The sequence below is a fragment of the Argopecten irradians genome, chromosome 6, assembly GCF_041381155.1.
Source record: "Argopecten irradians isolate NY chromosome 6, Ai_NY, whole genome shotgun sequence".
NCBI lineage: Eukaryota > Metazoa > Mollusca > Bivalvia > Pectinida > Pectinidae > Argopecten > Argopecten irradians.
This window is the reverse complement of record NC_091139.1, coordinates 33131912-33152188: the sequence shown is the minus strand read 5'-3', so window position 1 is coordinate 33152188 and position 20277 is coordinate 33131912. Positions and strand designations below refer to the sequence as shown.

Genomic DNA, 20277 nt, shown 5'->3' with positions numbered 1-20277 from the left:
CAATGTCCCATGACAGAACCGACAACTCGCCCGTTGTCAGTATAATGTGACCGGGTGGGGCTGTGTTGCTTGGTGTCTTCATCGGCATGCTGAAGGCCAACGGTTCCACTATACAAGAAGACATAACATGGATATACCGCAGTCTCCCATTGCCCAAAACACGCACCTCACACAACATACACGCAACCCATCGCATACATGTGAGGCCGTCCTTACATAACCCTGGCTGTTAATAGGACGTTAATTAATCAAACCAACAGATCACTCTCCTCCCTGTCCTATCTCTGTTCCTCTACTGACTGAGAAATAGCAAGGGTACTAGATAAGTAACGAGACTCAATGGCCCTCCGTTCCTCAACTGGTTGCCCAGGAGTACTAGAAGGCATACGTGACTGCCATGACGTTTATAACTAAAAGGATTGAAAAACATACATACGTGACTGCCATGACGTTTATAACTAAAAGGATTGAAAAACATACATTTGTGTGTACCTTTCCTATATGTCTAATGTCGTAAAGAAATGACATCTCAAACTATGCCAATTCAGGCGTTTGATAAAAAGTGATCCAGTTCAAAACAGTCGGTGCCCTCCCAGATCTTTCATTGTTTTTGGATTTTGGAAGATTTAAAAATTTCGACCTCTCTAGGGACTATCTTGGATTTATTGAGAAAAAATCATTGTACACACGTGTATCTTCATACCATGTGCAATTTCATTCAACAAGCTAATGGGATTTAGGGAAAATTCTCTGGAAATCGATTTTGAAATATTGTTGAAACAATATCAAAATAAGTGTACAACTAGATGATGTGAGAAAAGGTCAAAGAGGTATACAAAAACAGGAAAGTTTCAGAAAACGGAAATTGGAGTTAATGCTGTATATATGTGTTAAATTGTGAATTCAAAAAAGGAAGAAAATTTCTGGGATATATACAGACATTCGGTGGACGTGTTTAACTCTGCATCAACAGAACGTTAAATTGTCTTCATATTCATTGAGTGGTTTTTTTCGTAATCAGGATTAAAAAATAAGTAAATTTTCTAGCATGTTGTGTTGTGTATTCACATAACTATGGGATTATGCCTGGTGGCCTACTCACCCGTATTGTGTAACTCTCCCATAGGCTACCTTTTAATTGCAATTGACTGTCTTATATAGGAGTCGCATTTAAGACAGTAAAAGGTAACATGTAGGACAGTTTAAGGTAATGGTCCCATAATCTGGGAGTTAAGGTACAGAAACAACAATAGATAACATCATAACTATGTTTGTTTTATGTATTATATTGGCTCTGCAATTATTATTTTACTTCAAATGATAGCGTCTTTTTCTTTGATCAGAGTTTCGTGCTGGATTCAAAGTTGGGGGTTTGTCGGACATGAAGGTTTTGAAGGTCATGATCAACTTTGGATGAAGCTGTTTCCTTGGTATGAGGTATACGGGACTTCGAGCTGTTGGACAGGATCGTGTGGTCAGTCGATGTCGTTTGACTACTGCTTCTTTCTTTGTATGCAGCATAGAGATTATAAACCCTTTTATTACATATAAAAGACAGCATGATGAATACACCTTGTCCAGCCAGCAAAATGATAAATAGATAGACGAAAACATCTTGATTAGAAATTTCAGCAATAAACCCAAACAGCCAGGCTACACCTGTCAGACTAGAGAGTTTAACATAAACCAAAAATCGTTTCTGCTGATGACGACACGATGAAGACGTAGACATATTAGGAAGTCGACTGACCTTAATTACGACCATAATGAACATGACAATATTCGCCAGGACAAGTACCATCACCGGTAATGTAAAACTAAACAAGAGCGCATTCGTGTTGTTGATAAAACAGATCCGGATTCCGTATCCTAACATGCCGGTAGTGACGACGCTGTATACAATGCGTCCGAGTACGAATACTGCACTAGCACCGTAACTGTAAACGAGGGATATTACAAAATGGCGTCTTTTTTCTTCAACTGTCAAAACGTACTGCCTGTCTAAATGATTAAATACGCGAAACATGTGAATTGAACAAACGTTCATCAGAAATACACTTGCTAGCATTGTCAAATGGATGACTATTCCAAAAACTTCGCACAAGATTTTGATATTCACTGCACCAGCCCCAAAGGTGAACAGGGTATGGGCGACAATTAATGTGGCACACAGCGCCATTGTGTAGAGTCCAGGAAGTGTCCTTAACACAGGAAATAGAGTATATGTTACCATGGTAATGATAAGACATAGGACTGACAAACATGAAGAAACAAAGGAAACCAAAACTTTTCCTAAATCTTCTTTTGGAACTTTGTAACCCGGTGGCTCAGATGCAAAATATTTGTCTGCACATACCAAAACATACGGCAGGTCGTCTGGTAATATGTATTCCTCTGGCTGAAAACATCTATGAGGAGTATCAAGACACAGCCTGTTATAATTGTTAATTGTTATATTGTAATCGTCGGATGATATATTAACGTGTGGGCACAAAAATGTAGTTACCAGTTGCGATACCCATGGTTTAAAGGGACAATACCCAGATTCATAATCAGTCTCAAGTATCATCTGAATCCCACTATACGGATCGGTATAGATCCTGTCGCTTGGATAGACATAGTCGTTGTATTCAGCAGCGTCTGGTGGATAAAATCTACCCCCAATCACTTCTGGTTGAAGTTCAATACAAGTAGATGCTCCTTTACTTGACTTAAATCGGAAAGCAGACGTATCTATTAAATTTCTAGCCATTTCCATTGGGTCGTGAAATTCACGTACAAAGAATTCCACATGAAGAACAAAATATCCTGTATCGTCTCTCTCCTGAGAACAGTTTTTGTTGAACGATAACACATTTAATCCACATGTATGCCCATAATACCCCATAGTGATCAGGTGTGACCTCACATATTCCCGAATCAAAAGAGGAGTGAGGCGAGGACAGGTATCACAATTTGTATAATAGGACGACGATTTATTGAATCTCAGGAACATTTCGTATTTTTGAGAGGCTACACGACTGAAGGCATTCTTACAAACACCATCGCTGTATCTAAAAGGTGGCGAACAGGTGATCTCACGGCAAACATTCTGTAACAAAAATCAATTACACTTGATACTAGAAAGAGCCTGCACGGCAGTATATAATGTAGTATATAATGTACAGTAATATTAAAGATTTTAGCGATTTCAAGCACAGTTCTGATCTTGACATTTCATTTGCGTGGCCGCCTTTGGCGAGAATACAGACTCGAATAAATATAACTAAGTGACACAGTGATATCTTTATATAGACACGAATATTGAAGGGTCTTTAAATTAAGATTGTTCAATATAGCTGTTTTATTCCTAAGTTAAAAAAACAATAGGCAATCGGAGCCATTTTGATATTATAGTGGAGTCAGATATTGCTTACCTTGTGCATATCAAATCGTTGTTCTATCAAGCATGTGTTTTGTATTTGCGAAGGTTGAATTTTCGGAGAATTGTCGACGAAATTGAACAGTGCTGCAAAAGATACTAATTCATCCGTGGAAATTGAGGGTGGGTTAGGTTGCATTGGACAATATGGTGGTGTTAAGAAATAAGCATTGCAAATGTAACAGAAAACATTCTTATAATATTCATGGATGTGAGTATAGACATTATCATAGTGTCTACAAGCCCAATCTACATCACTGTTAAATTCCTGCCAGGCACCAGTAACGTTACATTCCTTATACATATAACGGTCGACTTCACAGGTAAAAGAAGCCACATTATCTGGCGGTAGGTAAAACATATTGCATCCATCTTCATTCACAATGAAGTTAAATAACTCTCTGGGTTTATGTGGAAACACAAAATTACTACGACATTTAAAACTTGTTTGCCAGTATATTAAGTCTTTGTCTTGTTCCCAGTTGCAATTTGCACAGTACCTATTGATATATGTCTCGTTTGTTTTCACAGACGTTACTGGTAGTAAGTCTGGCACATTTGTTGACAAAAAGTTTTCACTTTCACACTTTGTCTTTACAGTTTCGTTTAGAAACGTTTTGTGACAAAGACCTACCATCTGATAACGGTAATCTGAGTTAAGCCCATTTTCTTCGAAAGGTTTAAGTTGCGGTAACACACAAGAGCTTCCCTTGCGGGACAAAATGTCTACGCTATCCTCTTCTAGTGCTTTATCTAGACAGCAGTTCCCAGCTATTTTGCAGGTGTCATCACATGAACAATGCGCACAACAATAGCTGCTAGTTCCATTGGGGTCTATTGAACCACATAGATACAGAGAACCACAGTATACCAATTGTTCCATGATCAACATCTGGTGGCTCTGATTTTGAATGTGTTGTGTCATATTGAAAGCCCATTGCATCCTGGCTGTGGAGAACGCGCTGACTTGTCTTCTAGCAGGGTTTAGCAATATCAAAGCATACATAGAAGTCAACGTCAGCACCAACATTTGCATCTGAAAAGATCAATTGTATTCATTAACAGGTAAAGTTTTGAAATTAAGATTATTTGTGAAATAGTTTAAATAATCTGTATTAAAACTACTGTATATGAAACTACATTAAATTTCAAAGAAACACAATTTAACAAAGCATGACAATTTATTGGCTCGTGCCCTATCCGGGCCTTGAACTCACGATCTACGGTCAAACATCTTGTATGCCGAACCCTGTCCCGTGCTACTTTTGTCTAGAACTACTCAAATCGCTCTGACAGTAGTGTGTTTACCTTATTAGGTGAATTGTCTTGCCTAAAAAATCAATTTATTACCACAACAGTGGCTATGTAGTTCATTTGCTTAACGTGCGTGACTTTGGCTCGGATATGGGTACAACGTACATATTGTACCTGCTTAATCGTATTGATCAACGATTTGTAATTACAATGGTATTAATTAAATGTCATATGTTTCATAAGAAATGTAATTACAATGGTATTAATTAAATGTCATATGTTTCATAAGAAATGTAGAAAAATACATTTATGCCATATTTTGCTTCTTGGTTATGTGAAAGAATTAGCCTGAGTGAATTGTCCCTTTAAGTAAAAAAGTATAAAATTTCACCTCGTTTCAAAATGTAAGAAATACACCTTTTCAAAATAGCTGCCAAAATTGGTAATATCTTAAAATTTATGACTTAATGTGTACAAAATTCTAAATGCAATATATTTTGACATATTTTCCATATTACAACTTCTACAAATTGAGATTATTAGTTTTTCAAAAGCATAAAAGCTCTTTGATTAATGTTGAAACGAGATTTCAACGAGACTGAAACCTTATAAAAAATAAAGTGACATAAGCTTATCATTTCACACATCAAACTAATGCTTATTTTAATTGCGACGGACCAAGTAAAGATCTATAGTAAACTAGCTCATTACAGCTTAAGATACTGGGGCAGTGATGATTTAAGTAAAATCAATTTCAGTAAAAAAATGGAAAACCTCAATGCGAAGAAAAGACAAATTTTCAGAATTGCCACCAGATGGGTCATTTCGTAAAATTCCCGTATAAAAAATGTACTTGGAACAGAAATGTAATAAAAATGAATCCTTACTGGCTGGCGACATATTATCGTGAAAAAATAGCGATTTTTCTCGATTTTTTTCTAAACGTTGTATTTAAATTTAGATTTTTAGAGTTGTAAATAAGCTTTAGTCCACAACACTTTAAATAAATAAGCTTTAAGTGAATTTATATGATATTTTACAATAATCACAGCCGTTTGAAAAAAGTCGGTCAAATAGGTTTTCGTGTCATTTTGCAGAACATATTATCGTGAGAAATATTATCGATTAAAAATATTATCGTGATTTAAAAAAAAAAAATAGTTACGTGTGATGGAATACATTAAACTTGGTATCAACATAAAGATAAAATTTGAACTATTTTTAAAAAATTAATTGATGTAAAAACTGCCTTTCAAAAGAGAGAATGCGTGTATTGTTTATCGCTGACAGGGGAAATGAAGAGGTCGCCATTTACCGATCTATTTCTGGCAAAAACACAAATATTTATCACATGTCTGTATAATTTTTTAGTATTCTGAATTAATATATAAATTAATTGAATGATTTCTGGTGGTGATTAATTCTGTAAACAATAGAATAACAAATCAAATCGACATTGTTTACTACCTTTTATTTTGTCGTCTGGTCAAAAGTGCTTGAGTAACCCCGATCAGCGTTCTTTTCTAAGATTGAATTACCTCCCTTACAACTTTCGTTTTTTGAACGCTGTTGTCCGTCATCAGAGGAAGCAGACGATATATAAATCGGGACTATTATCTTAGAATAAAGCCGATATCATGCATTTCCCCTGGCTTATGTTGTACTTGTGAGGTAAGATTTACTTAAAGGTGGGGTTGCAAAATCCGCCCACGCGCCGATTTTTTTTTCAAATTTTGCAGTGTTGAAGGTCTAGCTACATAACTACTTTTTGTATATTTTCATTTAGTTTGTATGTTTTAAAAAGGCATAAAGGGCCTGAAACGATGTTTTCTAAAATTACTTTGGTTATGTGGCAAGGGGACCCCTTGTGTCTATTTTTTGAACATATTTTTTTACTTTTCAATTATATATTATAATAAAAGAAACTTCATTCTTTATTTTTTATCAATTTACAATGATATTCACGAATTATTTTTACAAATTGATTTTGAAGAAAAAAAAAACTCAAGTTTTGCTCAGGATAAATATTGAGGATATTGGGTTTGCTCGAAATATTTGGCATGTTATCGATTTTGTCCACACTTTTAAAACATTTTAAAAACATGCTACAGGTATAATCTTATAACAGATACTTTTTCAAAAAAATTGAAATCCGGGAAAATAGCATTTCATAGGCTGAAATGCAGCGAGAGAAATTATCTAAAAAATCAATATTTGCCCTAGTTGACCATAAATTTAAAATTGATCATGGACACCATAATAAAAGAACAGTTAGTGATAGATTTTTTGTTAACTAACATATGGACTCTAAAATTTTTGCATTTTTATTCCAGCATTTTCCCAAACAGTACAAAAAAGAATAACAACTAGATATGCTCTTGGGTAAAACAAATAGTTTCTTTTTTCATATCAGATATCAAACAATTATTGGAAAGAAGTATGTTTTCGTCAGCAACTTAAACGCAAAAAATACAAACTAAGATTATCCATCTCTCATGTAAATAAAAACTATTTCAAACTGAATTAAAAATGATTAAAGGGGGAAACAGAGTTACATTTGATTTTCAAATAAAATATGCATTATTTAAAAATACTACCAGCACCACAAAGGCTACAATCTTAATTTTGAGCAATCAGGCTGCTTTTATTTCGAAACAATGGCAACAATGTATTTAAAACTGTTACTATCTCATTCGGAATACCACATAACCCATATGTACCAATTTTCACTAATATCTAATAATATCTAAATTTCAACCAATCAGAGACTTCCATTTTGTTTCCATGGCAGCCAATCTTTTAAAAAGTGATTCCATGTTACTCAGCATATTTTATAACCCCTCTATACCAATTTTCACTTAAATCTGACAATATCTAAATTTCAACCAATCAGAGGCCTCATTTTGTTTCAATGGCAACCAATCTTTTTGAAAGTGAAACCATGTTATTCAGCATACCTAGTTATATACCAATTTTCACTTAATTCTGACATCATTTAAATTTCAGCCAATCAGAGGCCTCCGTTTTGTTACCATGGCAACAAATATTTTAAAAGGTGTTACCATGATATATAGCATCTAAAATTATTACTGTACACTGATTTTCACTTATATCGGAGTCTGGAATCATAAACTGGAAATGTATAACTAGGTATACTAACAAAGAATAGGTCCGTTGCTACATGCACTCTCTATTTTTAAGTCACTCAAAAACTGCTTTCCCAGATGTCAATTTTGAACCTAATTTGAACATAGACAGAAAATGTCATGGGAGTATTTCTAATTGGGGGTAAAAATGTGGACAAAACCAGTAACAGGATGATATGAGATGACAAAGAGCAATGTTTCGTTTTCGTTTTTTCCAAAAAGTGTTACTTTTTCGTAAAAAAAAATATTATTTCAAACAAAATTTTCCGTTAAAAATCTAAAAGAAATGACTTAAATAAAAAGTATACGATCTACTCATATGATTTATGAATAAAAGATGTAGAATATTTAAAAAAGGCTAACCTTTTTTGGCATGTTTGTGCAGGTAGTTTTAGTAAAAATGACTACAAAGAATTCAGGCCCTTTGGACCTTTTTAAAATCACAAAAGGAAAAATAAGTGTCATTTTAAAGGGACAACTAGTAGTACTTTCAATATGCAAAGTTTCAAGAAAATTGGGCTGTGGGCAGTTTCTATGGGATTTTTAACATAAGCTTGAACACCACCTTTGGTATTTTTGCGTTAAAAGTTAATTTTTCTTCTAAATTTGAAAATATTGTTGGTAATTTTGGTAGGTGTCATCTTTTTAAACACAAAACCGTTTAAAAATAGCATTCAGTGTAACCCGCCAATCAAAATCACGATAATATGTTTTACGTGATAATATGTCACCAACCAGTACTCATAGAAAATCTGACCGCGCATTAAAACAACCCAAGGTTTTCAAGCATACTCTATCAAAAATGATACTTATCTATAGACGCAATAGAAAGGCATGAATGAAAAGCTGACACAATGAGATAAGTTATTCAAAAGCCAAGACAAGAAGATTTTAATATTCGTAGATAATTTGGTGAAATTAAATGTTAGCGTCAAATATATTTCTAACATGTCTGAGCAATGATGAATTCGCAATTTTGTATTGGTTGTTGGAATAACAGCGTACATAAAATACCTTTAGCGTAATAATAGTTTAACATTAAATGTCTAGTGCGAAAAACATTTAATGTTAGTTTACTGTATATCGAGTCTACATACAATGTATCATGTTACTAACAAGAAACAAGAATTGTATAAAAGACAAATAAGATACTTACGGTTGTTGTATGTCCAGTTGTTCCAAAAACAATGAGACGTACGCCAATAATACGTCGATCTTATATGAGTCTCGTTAATTATTAATACACTTTTATACATCTGCTGATAACTTTCGTTTAGCTTAATTAAAAACGAAAAACGATACTGTCGAATAGATAAATAACACTGTTTACAACACATATTTTATATCAATAAAATAAAATCTCTATCAATCAAGATAAGTGCTGTAATAATTATGTAAATTGCACGTGTTCTATCGGTGACATACACAACTAAGTGCAGTTGGTCTGGTTTACAGGTCTCTATTGACACTTTCGAGAATACAAATATTATTAACAATTGACAGACAAAACAACAAATATATTATATCAGTATTAATGTCGATGTTTACTTCAATACGCAATGCACTGTCACGCACATTGGCTCGCAATGAGTCATGAATGTCAACATGATTTATTGATATTGCAATTTTTATAACCAACCCCTCAAGGCATTACTACCAATATATCACATCCATTAAATTTGCCCATAATGGAATCGTTATGCATATAATCGTCTGTTTAATCTTTAGCTTCATTAATAATTCACGTCTTTGTTTCAACATTGTTGATGATGAATGGGTCAAACCGCGGGTACCAATGTACTGTACTTTCATTGTCCACTCAATGTCCATTCTTCTCCAATCCGTAGTATGGTGTAAATTGTGCAGGATTACTTATTGCAAGTTCGTCTAAAAGGTTTGTTTACATAACATAGAGTATATATCTGTGTAATTTTCAGAAAATGCAATATATTATAAACCAATGATAATTCGTTTTGTTTTTACTAAATCTGAATATTTGATTACCCGATTCTGTTTTTCATATATATGGGGAAAAAGTATCCAAGAATGGCGTGAAATGAAAACCCGACGTTATCGTGACGTCACAATAGAGATGTTTTGAATTGCTTTAGAAATAGAATCATTTGAAAAATCAATTAAATGGTACATTAACAAGGGTTAAATAGTATAAAATAGTATTTTTCTTCAGTAACAAAAGTTACTTACTGTACACTTTTACCATCTTTGATCTTGTTATTTTACTTCAATATAAAAATATTTAAGATAATTAATTGCATCGCGAAAACATCCATGACACTTTACCCTATGTGGGATGTGGTACTGATTGCGAAGGCAACACAAACAAAACTAAGTATTATATATGTATGTATATATATATATGTATATATATTGTATTAATTAGACATAATGTATACAAAGGATAAAACATCAATTATTGTCCCGATGATAAATATTATTTATGCTCTGTCGACGGTGGAACATCTTTAATTGAACTACAAATTGTGGACAACAAGTCCAAAACCGTCTCACTATGTTGATAATTGGAAGAACATAAAAAGAGCTCTAAGCATAAAATCAATGGATCTTTCTTTCAACTTTAAAAAAAACTTTATTTATTTTATATCAATTGCGAAACAAGTTATACATCTTATGCAAATCACATCTAATAGATACGACTACTGACTTTCAGATCTAACCGATCAGTGTAAAGATGTTGATGCTGATGATCGCTTCACTAGTGTTCCAGTTTGGCGACCTACAATCCGACATGCAGTGGGCGTTTAATATGACACAACACATGCAAAACCAGAGTCACCAGATGTTAGCAATGGAACAGTTGTTATACTGTGGTTCTCAGCGACTTTGCAGTATAGGAATCGCTAATAACACCACCGTCGGTTTTAGCTGTTGTGCGCCATGTTCCTGTGACGATACCTGTATCATGTCTGGGAGTTGTTGTCTAGATAAAGCTCTAGAAGAGGATAGCTTAGACATTCTGTCCCGCAAGGGAAGCTCTTGTGTTTTACCGCAACTTAAACCTTTCGAAGAAAATGGAGTTAATACAAATCAACATTTTCTGATGATTGGCCTTTGTCCGACCACGTTTCTTGACGAAAGCGTCAAAATAAAATGCGAAAGTGACAACATTTCACGAAATGATGTGACCGACTTTATCCCGGTGTCTTCTGTAAAAACAAACGAGACGTACCGTTATAAACACTGTGCATTCTGTAACTGGGAGAAAGACAAAGACTTATTATACTGGCAAACAAGCTTTGCCTGTCAAGGAAGTGGACGTGTGTTTCCAAATAAAGCCGAGGAATTGTTCCGTTACATTTTAAATGAAGATAATTGTAATCTATTTTACCAACCTCCGGATGATGTGTCTCCTCTTCAATGTATGGACCAAAGTTTAATGTATACGACGTGCAATGTTACTGGCCTGTGGAGGGAATACAACAGCGATGTCGAATGGGCGTGTAGGCACTACGATAATACGTATGAACACAATTATCAGTACTATAAGAACATTTTCTGTTATATTTGTAATACTAATGACACTACAATTCCATCCTGTTTCTGGGATTTCTCATACAGTGGTGAATCTGATAGACTAATAGGAATTGATGGTATAACAGGCATAACATCATTTGCAGCTTTGTTCAATTTTATTGAGGATCCCCCAGCTGAAGAAAGGCCGGATGTCATCCAATTATGTGATCCTAATTTTCAGTTTGATACATACAAGGTAAATATAGTTGTTCATATTGATAATCTTCTAATTTGGGAAATTAGATGTGTAAATAATATAATATGTAGTTATACTGTGAACAAAGAATTATATATGCATATGATCCTTTTGATGTGACAGGCGTGCATTCCTTGCTGCGTCTTTTGCAATACGCTCCAGTGAGCTAGCACTTTAAAATGAGCAACATATATATATATAATTTAACTCACAGAGGAGACAACACACGAACATAACGCAGGCTTCCAAATCACACACCGAAGGCACTACATCGTATACAGAGGATACTGTAGGTGTCCTTGATGACATTAACTGTCAATAGGATGTTGACACAGGTGCACATAAACATTTTTCTATGCATTTTGATTGCATATCTATCTGCAGTGGGGCAATCATACGGAGACCATTTGTTGGCCTCTCACAATCCACCAGAATAATCCACAATCAATATTCATGAACGATATAATATACAAAAACGAAAAACATACTTATTGCATTGACATAGCGAATAAAGTTGAAAACTCATTAAATCGCTAGCAATAATTTTGATACATTCAATCAAATTGAAGTATTCTTCTTCATAGCAGTTTTCCTGTTGTGTCTTCGGTGGCATGCCTCTGTGTGATAGCTCAATAAAATAGACAAACGTTTCATTATACAAGTAGACACAACACGAATATACCGCAGCCTCCCAAAACATACAGACATTCACACACCGAAACTCATTGCACGCATTGGAGGCACATTAAAACTATGTGTTGACTATGGTAACACTACATACAGAAGTTTCATTTCAAAATATAGGACTCACTTGAGCGTGAAATAAGAGACCAACCAGAATGATATGGAAGTAACGTATTCTGGTGACCATTGCGAATGAGACCTTAACCAATAAACATTATTTTATTAGGATGGCGGTAATTTTAAGTTTATGTACTCATGTATTGTTTCTGACTTTCTGTTACAGAATGTTTGCCGTGAGATCACCTGTTCGCCGCCCTTTCTATACAACGATGGTGTGTGTCAGAATGCCTTCAGTCGTGTAGCCTCTCAAAAATACGAAATGTTCCTGAGGTTCAATAAATCGGCGTCCTACTATACAAATTGTGATATCTGTCCTCGTTTAACGCCTGTTCTGATCCAGGAATATTTGAGGTCACACTTGATTACAAAGGGCTATTATCAGTATACATGTGGGTTAAATGTGCTGTCTTTTAATGACAGCTGTTTCCTGGGGAAAGAGGATGATGCAGGATATCTTATTATTCACGTGGAGCTATTAATAAACGATTTCCACGACCCAATGAAAGTAGCAAAAACCTTTCTGAATGCATCTGCTTTCCATGTCGAATCCTCTTCAGGGCCTTCTCTCTGTGTTGACTTTGTCCCCAAAGTACTCGGCGGTACCTTTTACGAACGAGAAACGGAATATCTCACCAACGTCCCAAAGTACAGAGACCCGTCGACTGGAGATCCGATGAACTTTCATTCGTTCTATTGGCTCGGTCAGTGTCCTTCCAGACCATGGATGTCGAGATTAATACCAGCCTTCGTGTGTCCACATGTAAACATATCTCTGACTGGTTATAATCTAACACAATATCCCAATGAACTTTGTTTGGATATCCCTGATACATGTTTCCAACCCGAAGATTATATCTTATCTGAGGATATGTCTTCGGTACTAGTATGTGGAAATAAATATTTTTCAATTCATTCTACGGATCCCACCATTTCAGATCAAGTATCTGCTGCTAAGGTATTAGTTTCGTTTGTGTTTTCATGCCTGTCAGTCCTATGTCTTATCATTACCATGGTAACATACACTCTATTTCCAGTTTTAAGGACACTTCCTGGACTATACACAATGGCGCTGTGTGCCACATTGATTGTCGCCCATACCTTGTTCACCTTTGGCGGTGCTGCAGTGAACATCAAAATCTTGTGCGAAGTTTTTGGAATAATAATCCATTTGACAATGCTAGCAAGTGTATTTCTAATGAACGTTTGCTCAGTACACATGTTCCGCGTATTTAATCATTTAGAAAGGCAATATTCTTTAACAGGTGAAGAAAAAAGACGCCATTTTGTAATATCCATTGTTTACAGTTACGGCGCTAGTGCAATATTCGTACTCGGACGCATTGTATACAGCGTCGTCACTACGGGCATGTCAGGATACGGAATCCGGATCTGCTTTATCAACAACACGAATGCGCTAATGCTAAGCTTTACATTACCGGTGATGGCACTTGTCCTGGCGAATATCATCATGTTCATTGTTGTAGTAATTAGGGTCAGTCGGCTACCTAATATGTCTAATTCATCGTCCCGTCGACATCACCAGAAACGATTTCTGATTTATGTCAAACTTTCTAGTCTTACAGGAGTGGCCTGGCTCTTTGGGTTTATAGCTGAAATTTCTAATCATGAGGTTTTCGTCTATCTGTTTATCATTCTGTTGGCTGGGCAAGGAGTGTTCATAATGCTGTCTTTTATTTTCAATAAAAGGGTTTACAAACTCTACGCTACATATACCAAAAGAGGAAGCAGTCGCACGTCTTCAAGGACTCATGCAATTCTAGACAATTCTTTGTCCAATTATACCACATCTTCGAAAACAGAACATACAACATTGCCAAATATTCCAAATGATATCAACTGTCCAACTATAGAAGATAATGGTCCAATTTATTCCAATACGAGACTGTAAAGATCGTGATCCATTTCGTTATATATATGTGTGTGTTTAAATGTGATGTTTTTGTTCAGGTTTGGTTCATATACACGTCTCGCGTAAGCGTGAAGCGACATTGATATATCTTGTTGTCTATTTAAAAGCGATATTTCACTAAAACATACTGTCGAAGAATAATAGAATATTTCCTTACCTAGAGGGCGAGACAACAAAATCACATCCCGAGGTGCCATTGGCTTGCCAATGGTTGGACATTCAGGAATTTCCCCGAGGGTTGTGATTTTGTTGTCACACTCTCATAGGTAGGGACTGATTTTTTTTCTCTCATATACAAAAGAAAATGCAGAGGAAATAACCTTAAAAGAAACATTTTCAGCTCGACATGAAGATTGTTCCATCGTCTAGACGTCAATATTGATGACGTCAACGACAATGCACGCCATGGTCACGCTTGAAATCATGACGTCACCGGATTGTCTTCAGGTTCAAAATGTTAGCGCGCACAATATGTCATACCCTTGAGGTTGACAGAAAAATCTTCCACTGCTAAAACATGTGACAAATCAGTGAACGGTGGGAGAAAACAAGCAGAACACCTCACCTGGTCACAGGATACCTTCATTTGACAAACGTAGAAACTAGTATAATAAATACCTCGCATCCCTCATTACAGAGGCTATCATAACAAATTAATATATATATATATATAACCCCTATAACTCGAATAGCATCCCTGCTGTTCGAGTTACATATGTATAAACTGTAGGGGTTGAATATATTTTTGATCACAGTTTGATGAATACAGGATCTTCGACCCATCCGAGGATGGTCATGATCGATTATCAACAATGCATGTTGATTAAATTTATATAACCGTGATTTTCAGCTTTTTAAATTTTGTGAAAGTGGTTTTTGATAGCAATATCAAATTAAAAAAATATGTATTACATGAAATTGAGCGGTTGGAAATTTCTCAAGGGCCTGTTCGATGACTACATGGTTTGATATTATTTATTGATAAAACCGGGTTAGTACATCACGTGACAGAATGCTTGATTCTGATTGCCTACACATATGGCTACTATTTGCAATATAGACTATACTATATACTATATGATGTGGAAATGAAGATAGCGTTGCGAGGAGTCGCTTGACGTGCTTCTGTTACGATGACATGAAAACGGGTATCATGTTAGGGTGATGTACTAAACCCATTATGGCCTGTTTGAGAGGGCACTATTGCCTCATAGTATTGTCTCGAGATAGGATAGTGCCCTCGCCTTCGGCTCGGGCACTATTCCATCGATCTTGGACAATACTATGTGGCAATAGTGCCCTCTCAACCAGACCATAACAGATAAATATATGTCTGTTCCAGGAATAAGGAGTATTCGACGAATAGGTGTTCGAGTTATTCGGGATCATGCATGTCATCAGTTCGACGAATGGGGGTGGGGTATTCGAGGAATGCAGGTTTTAGTTAGAGGGGGTATTTAGATTATTATACTTAGTGTTCAATCCAATGTAAAAAGATGACGCATGCACAAGGTAGACGCGAAGAAGAAACACGGTTCTATGTATGTCGGGATGTATATGTTTCCTTTGTGCTGGGCAAAACGTACAATATCCCGTTAGGTTAATTTCCCTTCAGACTGAGTGGTAAGCACAAAGCTAGCCAATCAAACGCTTCAAACAAGAGTTGTACAAGAAATTCAGCCCAATTCAGCGCTATCTGTTTATTCACAGAATATACAACTGGAACAATTTTGTAATAATGTTTTCTGAACACAAACAGGAAAAAACGATGTGACAGTGTTGCATGATTTTATTATTTCAATTTTAGCCAGGAAATATATTAGATTTTAACAATGATGTACAGACCTAAAAGATAAAACAAATTTAACTACAACGAGAAAACTAAACATTGTGAAAATGTTACATACATCAACAAAATTAGTTACTATCACAGTTATGATGCTATCACAGCGAGTTGAGTGATACCTTGGTGTGTACTTTTAATATAAAGTACGTAGATCACTCGTATTACATTTAATACTTATTCAGGGGAATGCACTCTTCCTCAGGGGAGATAATCTTAACAATTTAAAGTGCATAAAGTTATTACTTAGGGGAGTGTACTCTTGAACAAGAGAAATTACTCTTAATTAAAGTGAATATCTCCCACTGAAACTATACAATGACTGTATATCTAACAATTATTCAAATGAATATCGAGACTTATCAAAGTGCCTTAAAAACAAGATTTTGGTGTACATACATTTAATAAAGTGTACTCTCATAGAAACTCACTCCATTTTGATGGTATGTATAATTTCAGGTACTTAAGTGCACATGTAATTAAGTTGGGTTTTGAACGAATACAAAATCGGCTAGTATTTTAGAAAAGTAGAATTACTTTAATTTAAGAGAACAATTATTTTACAAAAAATGATATTCTCTACATTGAGTTCAATTATTCTACTGTATCTAATTTTCAATCTTACTACAAAATGATATTGTTTTTAATCATGCAAGAATACATTTAGGCTTTATGTCATCACAGAAATATGATGATATTATCAAAATTAACTTAAGTACAATGTTTTGTCATCTAAACATGTATACTGTTAGTAAAACATATTCTTTTTCATCAACATAGCCGTGAAGCTACACTGTATCATCTAAATCCATGAAAATACAACCTGGCAATTAATAATCACAATTTAGAGTATACAGAATTCTATACTCAAGATAAAAATATGTTATGATATAGAAAATAAAATTAGTACAATAAAAACAGATCTTACTTCATTTTAACAGATAGAGAGCAAAAATATATATCATTAACAAAATATTCTTCATCTGCATCATATTTCTTTGGAAAAATATATCTAACTTAAAAAAGAAGATTAAATCATTAATTTAAATTCATATAATACTAAATCTAGAATTAATATTACAAGAAATGTCCATGAAAGTAGTTATATTATTATTATGAAATGATATTTCTAAGTGTGTCTAAATACATAAATGCCTGCAGTGATCAACAATGAAGATATGAATAGAGTCTTCACTAATATTTTATGGTGGTTTCTTTTATGATATGAAATATTTATTAGATTAAAGTTAAATTTCCCTAATGTATTAAACTCCTTTTCAATAGAATATCACAACATCTGTGGAAATCTCATCAACTTTGCCACACACAGAAGTAATATTTCTTGACTAGCTATATTGTATCACAGACAAAAAGCACACAAAACCTGGCATAGGTGTCTCATAATTATCCGTTGGTAGCATAATTAGATAATAAATAATGACAGAAAATAAACAGCTGATTATCAAATTAATACAACTGCAATTTAATTATTGTTGGTTTTACATGATAGCAAAAAATGGATAGCATTGTGGACGGACTCATCAATTGAAAATATAATTGAAAAATATGAAAGTTACAGAATAAGTAATCATGTTCAAAATGAGTGTAGAACTGATTTTGACATTCCATAGCTTTCATATCATTATTGTAAAGATTTTAAATAAATAAAAAAATATACATATTTGATATTAATAAATGTACTGTATGAATTTCTAGCCATCTATTCATTATTTTCAGACTTGGGGAATAAATAGAGAGCAGAGTTGTTACAATTTAACTCAGTTAATAGTTTTTTTCATGCAATGTCCTTCTCATACAGAAAAAAAAATACAAAAACATTTGAGGTTTGAGAACAACAATATTTTTATAAGTACATATATAGAATACCTGATTATCTAGTTAATCTTTCAGTATTAACAATCTTGCTAGTAAAATATTTTCGTGAATTTCAGAAAAAAGTAATTTAAAAAAACTAACCAATGAAAATTCTGCTATTTCAACCATTTCATCATAAATTTACCTACCTTACATGCAATTTTCTTTTAAATGGATATAAGTTAGGTTGTGCAGCATTGTAAAAGATCAGATACTAATATGGGAATATTTAGTACCCATAATCTGGTCACAAATCATAAATTGTTGGCTGCTGTGTATTTCAATGATACATGTATACCTTAATTAATTTATATGGCAAGCATTTGTGAATGAAAGCAATTAATTAGAGGTAGGTATATAGTCTATACTCTCGGTAATGTCAGCTTATCAAAATACATAGCAAATAAATATATCACTTACATCTTTTATAAAGCTCTCAAATGATGCAGATTAGTTCTTATATACATATTTGTATTCAAGATAAGGAAATGAAAGAATAGATTAGAATTCACTTCTATGACCTATTGCTATGATGTTTGATCCTCTTGGCTATCTCACATATCTTGCCTTATAGTTTTGGCCCTTTTACCTGTGCTACAAAGTAACTACAAGACCATTAATATTTATTCATAAATATACGATGTATTTGTAACTTGGCTACTTAAAATTTACAATATATGAGCACACATTGCAATTGCCATATATCTATAAAAAGCATTTCAACATCCCCAGAACATTTATCTGATATTTTCATCAGATATATCCTTATTTCTTCATCTTATTCTGCCATATAATAGAAACTAGATTACATGTAATCCTATCCAGAATCAGTTTTTATCTTCATTCTATAAACCCTATCTACGATGGCAAATTATATAGAACTTCAACGCTTGAAAGTAAAGCTTCGAACCTGTTTCTGAAATTCTCATGGAACATCCATGGAAATATTTTCCATGGAGTATTTACCGGTAGTCTCAATCTCTGTCGGACTGAAAAATGAGAGTTTATCCGTCATTGTCTCAGTTTCCGTTCGGTTGTATGTTGACTCTAAAAAGGACCGTCCCTGATTTGTCATGATCCCATACTTTGGGTACGAGTCGTCGGGTACAGTTTGGAATACTTCTGACTCATCGTTTGCGTGTTGGGAGGAATGAGCGACAGAGATTTATCCCTGGCAGAAACAGATTGCCTGTAATGTGTAATAAAACATATAATTAATATATTAAGCACTTAATTTATTAAGTATGTAAATAATTCCCAGATTGTCTAAAAGATAACATATATACCTGGTACATGTTTATTATATTAAATTACAATATTAATTTTTAACAAAAAATACCATTTTTCCCCCCTTAAAATTAATTGAACAGTTTTTGGCCAAGAACATCATCTTGGCATACACCTTTAAATGTTTAGAATAACATCTAAGCCTACATAAATGGAATCTTCGACAGTGCAATCTGTAAGACTAGAAATGTCTAAGACATTAAACTCCCCAGCGTCCAATTATATCAAAAGAGGATAGGATTATAAGTACCGGACAGAACAAGGCAGGAAAGAAGGGGCAGGGCAAATGATACCATTGAATTGAAATAGATATTAGGTAGATTGACTTTTTATACACTCCAAGATTGTGGTGGATTTTAATAAAGTTACAAAGACCAAATATCATACTCCTATTCTGTAGAAAGTCATTTCTGATGCTCAAGGGGTTAATATTATGGTCATAATATGCAATCCTGAATTATGTGATAGTAAAGTAAAACTGAAAGCATTTCAGGAGAGACAAACTGACCAATCACAGGCCTTCAGAGATTTCTTATGAAATTTACAGAGGAGCAACGCCAAACTTTAAAGTACATGAAAGAACCGAGCTACCTTGTCACTCATCTTGTTTACAAGCTGTTTCTCACAGAGCCTTCAGTTTTACTATGACATATACCAGAGGTACATTATTTATATTTACATGTGTATACCAGAGGTACATTATTTATATTTACATGTGTATACCAGAGGTACATTATTTATATATACATGTGTATACCAGAGGTACATTATTTATATATACATGTGTATACCAGAGGTACATTATTTATATTATTTATATTTACATGTGTATACCAGAGGTACATTATTTATATTTACATGTGTATACCAGAGGTACATTATTTATATATATACATGTGTATACCAGAGGTACATTATTTATATATACATGTGTATACCAGAGGTACATTATTTATATTTACATGTGTA

At 34.2% G+C, this 20277-nt stretch overlaps 3 protein-coding genes across 7 annotated transcripts in view; 1 reads left to right on the top strand and 2 right to left on the bottom strand.

Moving 5' to 3' along the window:
- Positions 1 to 437: 437 nt before the first annotated feature.
- Positions 438 to 9124, bottom strand: LOC138325674 (uncharacterized). Its single transcript, XM_069271493.1, has 3 exons — positions 8978 to 9124; positions 3417 to 4457; positions 438 to 3091 (listed from the first exon to the last, which is right to left on the bottom strand). Exons 2-3 carry the CDS (start codon positions 4455 to 4457, stop codon positions 1340 to 1342), a joined length of 2793 nt encoding a protein of 930 aa, XP_069127594.1. The 5' UTR covers positions 8978 to 9124; the 3' UTR covers positions 438 to 1339.
- A 1333-nt stretch (positions 9125 to 10457) lies between these two features.
- LOC138326343 (uncharacterized) lies at positions 10458 to 14970 on the top strand. The gene is made up of 2 exons (XM_069272462.1): positions 10458 to 11569; positions 12537 to 14970. The coding sequence occupies exons 1-2, from the start codon at positions 10532 to 10534 to the stop codon at positions 14280 to 14282; spliced, it is 2784 nt and encodes a 927-aa protein (XP_069128563.1). The 5' UTR covers positions 10458 to 10531; the 3' UTR covers positions 14283 to 14970.
- A 1104-nt stretch (positions 14971 to 16074) lies between these two features.
- Positions 16075 to 20277, bottom strand: part of LOC138325673 (tubulin polyglutamylase TTLL7-like) — a 47973-nt gene continuing 43770 nt past the window's right edge. For all 5 annotated transcript variants that reach the window (XM_069271488.1, XM_069271492.1, XM_069271489.1 and 2 more), the window contains one exon: positions 16075 to 19210. In XM_069271488.1, the coding sequence (XP_069127589.1) occupies positions 19093 to 19210 (118 nt within the window). In that variant the 3' untranslated portion in view covers positions 16075 to 19092. The remainder of the gene's footprint in view (positions 19211 to 20277) is intronic.

Coding starts and splice junctions, on each gene's coding strand:
- LOC138325674 (XM_069271493.1), bottom strand. CDS start 4,457: ATGCAAATGTTGGTGCTGACGTTGACTTCTATGTATGCTTTGATATTG. Junction 3,092..3,416: donor AACGATTTGATATGCACAAG/GTAAGCAATATC, acceptor TTTTTGTTACAG/AATGTTTGCCGTGAGATCAC.
- LOC138326343 (XM_069272462.1), top strand. CDS start 10,532: ATGTTGATGCTGATGATCGCTTCACTAGTGTTCCAGTTTGGCGACCTA. Junction 11,570..12,536: donor TTCAGTTTGATACATACAAG/GTAAATATAGTT, acceptor TTTCTGTTACAG/AATGTTTGCCGTGAGATCAC.